This window comes from Gavialis gangeticus, unplaced genomic scaffold (genome assembly GCF_001723915.1).
Source record: "Gavialis gangeticus isolate Ggan-Ray unplaced genomic scaffold, GavGan_comp1, whole genome shotgun sequence".
In the NCBI taxonomy this organism is placed as follows: domain Eukaryota; kingdom Metazoa; phylum Chordata; order Crocodylia; family Gavialidae; genus Gavialis; species Gavialis gangeticus.
This window is the reverse complement of record NW_017728994.1, coordinates 38,432,450-38,437,377: the sequence shown is the minus strand read 5'-3', so window position 1 is coordinate 38,437,377 and position 4,928 is coordinate 38,432,450. Positions and strand designations below refer to the sequence as shown.

The window sequence follows — 4,928 nt, the reverse complement described above, 5'->3', positions numbered from 1 at the left end:
TTTTTTTTTTTTTTTTTTTTTTTTACAGTTTAAATAGATTAGAATTATGGAATCATAAGTGAAGGATAAACTTTCTTATTGATAAGGATTAGGAAAAGGGTTTCTGTTCTACAATAAAACAATTCTGTTTACAACATGTATGTCTTGAACAATTCAAAATAATGATAATGCAGTTAACATCAAAAGGAAATTTGCACATACTCTTCTGGGATCATCATTATTAGAACTCCTTTGTTAATTTCACATTAGAATTATAAATGTATATACAAATGAATTGTGCATAAATTGTAGAGGACTAGGATCTTTGTTTAAAGTAAAGTAAAACTAAGTGGGGACTGGTGTCAGAATAAGAATTTGAATATTTTTTTTCTGTAGCAAACACTCCTGTGGTACACTCGATTCTGTATGTTGTGCCAAATTAGACATTTCTGGGCAGGTCTTGCCTTCCTATTCTTGAATTACACCTTTTTGGTTTTGATTGAGGTTTTTGGGTTCAATAACAACTTAAACATTAATAGCAACTAAAAAGTTGTTTTCTTAACAGAGTCTAATTTTTAAGATTCTGCAGTTCTCATGGTATTTTTTTTAAAAGTCTGCGAGAATTTTCTAAGAATGGTATCTCTTCTTGAGAGACATGCAGAAAATTTGGCAAGCCTGTGCATTTCCTGAAGTTTTAAAGTCATTTTTGCTTTTTACTTGAACTATTATTGTATTATACTTACAGTATTTAGTAAGGCATCGTAAACAACATTCACAAATTTAGCACTGATTCCAGAATCTTCAATGGTATCAAATGGGGCATTAGCATCTTTCTGCAAGTTTAAAATTACAATACATAAATTGATTAAAATGTAAATGTTTAATTTCCAATATTAACTTCCCTTAAAAGCAAGTTATTATGTCATAGTACCAAATTTTAGAAAGAAGAATGCAGATAATAAACTAAACTGATGACATACTTGTCACAACTGATAAAAAAAGAACAGGTTTCTTATTTGGTTCTATATTTCCAATTCTAATACAAGAATATACAGTTCTGAATATAAACAAAATTGGCATCAATCCAATGTGTCAAAAGTCTAAAGCAGGGGTGTTCCCAGGGCAATCCAAGGTGGGGGCAGGCTCAGAGGAGGGAGTTCTGGCTCAAGCAGCAGATACACAGCATCCTGGAAGTGAGATGCCCCCCAGCCCCACCCCTTCCAGGGCCATCCCAGGGCTACAGGGAAGCTGCAGGCATGGAGCTCACTCACTCCTGGCAGTCACTGTGGTGGCTGAAGATGCATTTCTGCAGGCTGTCCAGGGTCATAAGGCCCAGTTGCTCAAATATATCCAGGGAGGGGGAGCCTGATAACACCAGTCGCCGCCACTTGGCCTGTGGGATAATGGTGCTCCTGAGTGCAGTGCCCAGCAGCCACGTGCAGGGATGTCCTGCACACCTGGCCCAGGCACTTAGAGAGGCATCTTAGAGAGGCTTGTTCAGGTTGGCGAGGGGAAGGCACTGGTGTGGGGACTATACTATGTGGGCCATAGGAGAGGGTGCAGTGCTAGGGTAGAGGGCAAGGGAGAAGCCTGCGCTCTTGTTAGGGGACACAGGTCTGGCAGTGCACATAGGCAGTAGGGCAGGGTGCTAGTACAGCAACGGTGCAGGGGTGGGGCACTCACATGCATGATGTTGGTGCTCTGGTTGAAGATCTTCACGTAGGGCTTCAGGATGTTGAAGTGAAAGGCCGGTGTCAGCATATGCCGGTGCCATCCCCACCTCTGCCCATTGCTCAGCAACAGACCCTCCCCTACAATAACAGCGCTCGGCTCACAACCTGGAAAGACTTCTCCCAGACCCTGTGTCCCAGCTCAGATCAGCCTGCAACCCTGGAAATCCTGCACATAGACTGCACCTGATCCATGGAGCTGCCCCCCACCCCCAACCATGCCCCAAGGGAGCTCCTGAGCATGCTGGATCCACGGCAAAGTCCTCACCCCGAGGCACAACCCCAACCCTGAACACTGCCCAGTGCCAGGGATGGCTCTTCTGCCCCACAAGTTCCACTGGGCAGCAGCACAACTTGATACCAAGCACAGGGGACCAGAGGAGCCCAGGGCAGGGCTCACTTACCCAGCCAGGGCTTTAGGAACCCATAAAACAGGGGATCCTTGGGGACAACGGCAACTGGGGAGTAGAGCAGAAAGGGCATGACATGAGGTTAATGCTCAGGCACATGCAGCACAGAAGGCAGGACAGCCTCAGGCTCAGGGCTTGGGCACACACAGCCTGGTGGGACAGGTGCCAGGGTTGGCCCTTGCACAAGCAGCCTGGCAGGGACAGAGTTAGGGCTCAGGCCCACATATAGCACAGCAGGGGCTGCCAGGCCATGTAGAAAGGGAAGGCATCAGGGTCTCTGCTCTCACATGCAGCACCAGAGCCCTGGCACCTGCCCAGAGGAAACTGCAGGCCCCCATCCAGGTGGGGCATTCCCCTGGCCTGGATTAGCTCCGTCCCACCCCCTGCTTGCCCATGGGTATGAGATGTAAGGGACCCCATGGTCTGACTTCTAGGAGTGTCTGGACCCAGGCACCAAAAAGGACAGTGGAAGATGCCATGAGCAGCACCAGTTCTGCTACGGGCCATGAGGCAATGTCATCTTGTGTGCCATGTCACTGCACTCAGGGCTGGCTGTGGAAGGTCTGACTGCAGGAGGGCTGCCAGGGACCCTGGGGGGGCCGGGTGAGCAGGGCACTGTGGGGTGCTAGGTAGGGTTTCTATGGGGGAGGGGCAAGTGGCCTCTCACAGTAAAAGCCTCATGGGTGCCCGGTGCTGACTGGGGGAGAGGAGTTCACCCATCAGGCACCTGCAGTACACTGTGCTGAGGCTGGGGAAACAGGACCGCTCCACAGGGCTCCTGCTGGGTCTCAGCAGCCTGCACACACTGGCAATTCCCACTGATGTCCCAAAGGGTGGGGGCACCTCTGCCACCTGTGGCTGATGGGTGAAGCCCTCTCACCCCTCCGCCTGTGTCCCTGCTGTGCTGGTTCCTGCACACACATTGCTGGGACGGCACAAGGGCCTTCTGCGAAAGTGCTGCCTGCCCAGCCCAGGGAGTGGCCCCAGGAGCCCCACATCTTCCAAATGGTTCCCAGCACACACTGCCCTTGGTTACCTGATGCCTGCAACACGGGCTTAATGGCCTCTGGGTGGAAGAGCCTCACAATGGGGCGCCAGGGCCCAAGCCACCAGAGGCAGGAGTGGCTGTAGTGCCTGACCAGCTCCTCAAAGCTCTGCAACCCCTCCTCTGTGCTCTGCACCTGCAACGAGGGACCACCCATCAGCCAAGGCCACCAGGGACCTACCCACATCTGCAGCCAGGAGAGGCTGGCTCAACCACACCCCTGCCACAGCTGTCCTCGGCACAGGCCTCCTAACCTGCAAACAACAGGCAAATACATAGTGTTGGTTTCACCATTAAGAACCATACTGTCAGCTGAATGACTGAATTCCCTGCTGGCATTAACAAGCGCCTCATGACTCTGCTTCCAACTGACCAACAATTCATTTGCTACTAACATCAGTGCATATGCCCCAACACTCAATGCTGAGAAAGAACAGAAAGAATAGTTTTGTGCTGATCTTGATGAAATCCTGACTACCATGCTAAAAGAGGACAAGGTATCCTCCTTGGTGGCTTCAATGTGAGAGTTGGCCAGGACTTTAACATGTGGAGGGGCACCATTGGAAAGAAAGGAGTGGGCGACACCAATTCCAGAGGCAAACTTTTACTCAGTAAATGTGCATAACATGACTTTGTCATTACTAACACTGTCTGCAGACAACAAGGCAGGAAGAAAACAACATGGCAACACCCCTGCTCGAAACAATGACACCTCCTTGACTACATCATCATAAGAGCGTGAGATCTAAAAGATGTCTATATCACACATGTCATGAGAGGAGCTGATGACTGCTGGACCAATCATTTAGTGACATCAATCATGTCCATCAGGATTGTGTTGAAATATTGAAAGCAACTAAAATCACTCCAAAGATAGTAAAACATCAAATGCCTTCAGACCCCTAAGACACTGCAAAGCCCTCCAATCACATCCTAGTAAGAAACTCACCAATTTTAGGATTAAAAATGTTAACAAGTGTTGAGGATGATTGGCAAGCTCTAAAAGAGACCATTCCATGCAAGAGGCTTATATGGAATCAACTGGTTTTGCCCCCTGATGCCATCTAGTTTAATGAAAACAATGCTGAGATCAAAGCCCTCCTTGATCAGAAGAGAAAAGTTTTCTGTGACTGGCAAAACCATCCTATGTCCAGTCAGAAGCAGGGAACTTTTCAGGTGCTTAAAGCTGAAACCCAGATGAAGATTCAACAATCAAGAACAAATGGTGGGAAGAAAAACCAAAAGAAATCCAACAATTTGTTGATAATCATGACATGCAGAGCTTCTTCAGTGTAATCAAGGCTCTGTACAAAGCAAATTCTTGTGGACTCATCTTGCTTAGACCTGAAGACTGCAGTACACTCCACAAGGACAACAAGCCCATCAAAAACTGCTGGAAGACGCAGTACCAGAAGCTGAGAATTGACAGTGACTGATGAAACTATCAAATCCATCCTGCAGCATTCAGTAAGGGAAGCACTTGCCAATCCATCAACCCCTGAAGAAGTCCACCAGGCAATAAAACAGATGGAGAACAACAAACCATCTGGCCCTGATGGCATACCAGCTGAGGTCTTCAAAGTTGGTGGGGAAACTATAACCAACAAGCTCCAGCCACTGTTTCTTAAGATCTGGAACACTGAGGAATTCCCACTGACCTATGGAATGCCACTATAGTCACCGTTTTCAAAAAGGAAGATCAGTCTGACTGTGGAAACTATCAAGGTATTGCCCTCCTCTCCACTGCTGGGAAGATCCTAACTC

General features: G+C 48.0%; 2 protein-coding genes across 2 annotated transcripts in view; both read right to left on the bottom strand.

The window, feature by feature from the left end:
• Positions 1 to 4,928, bottom strand: part of HECTD2 (HECT domain E3 ubiquitin protein ligase 2) — a 157,949-nt gene that overhangs the window by 57,372 nt on the left and 95,649 nt on the right. Inside the window, exon 5 of the mRNA XM_019502598.1 lies at positions 723 to 812. Within this exon, the coding sequence (XP_019358143.1) occupies positions 723 to 812 (90 nt within the window). The remainder of the gene's footprint in view (positions 1 to 722; positions 813 to 4,928) is intronic.
• The window catches only part of LOC109287486 (cytochrome P450 4F22-like), an 11,406-nt gene continuing 7,568 nt past the window's right edge, over positions 1,091 to 4,928 (bottom strand). Inside the window, exons 2-5 of the mRNA XM_019502599.1 lie at positions 3,156 to 3,300; positions 2,114 to 2,167; positions 1,663 to 1,790; positions 1,091 to 1,372 (exon numbers count right to left, since the gene is read on the bottom strand). Of these exons, the coding sequence (XP_019358144.1) occupies positions 1,247 to 1,372; positions 1,663 to 1,790; positions 2,114 to 2,167; positions 3,156 to 3,300 (453 nt within the window). The 3' untranslated portion in view covers positions 1,091 to 1,246. The remainder of the gene's footprint in view (positions 1,373 to 1,662; positions 1,791 to 2,113; positions 2,168 to 3,155; positions 3,301 to 4,928) is intronic.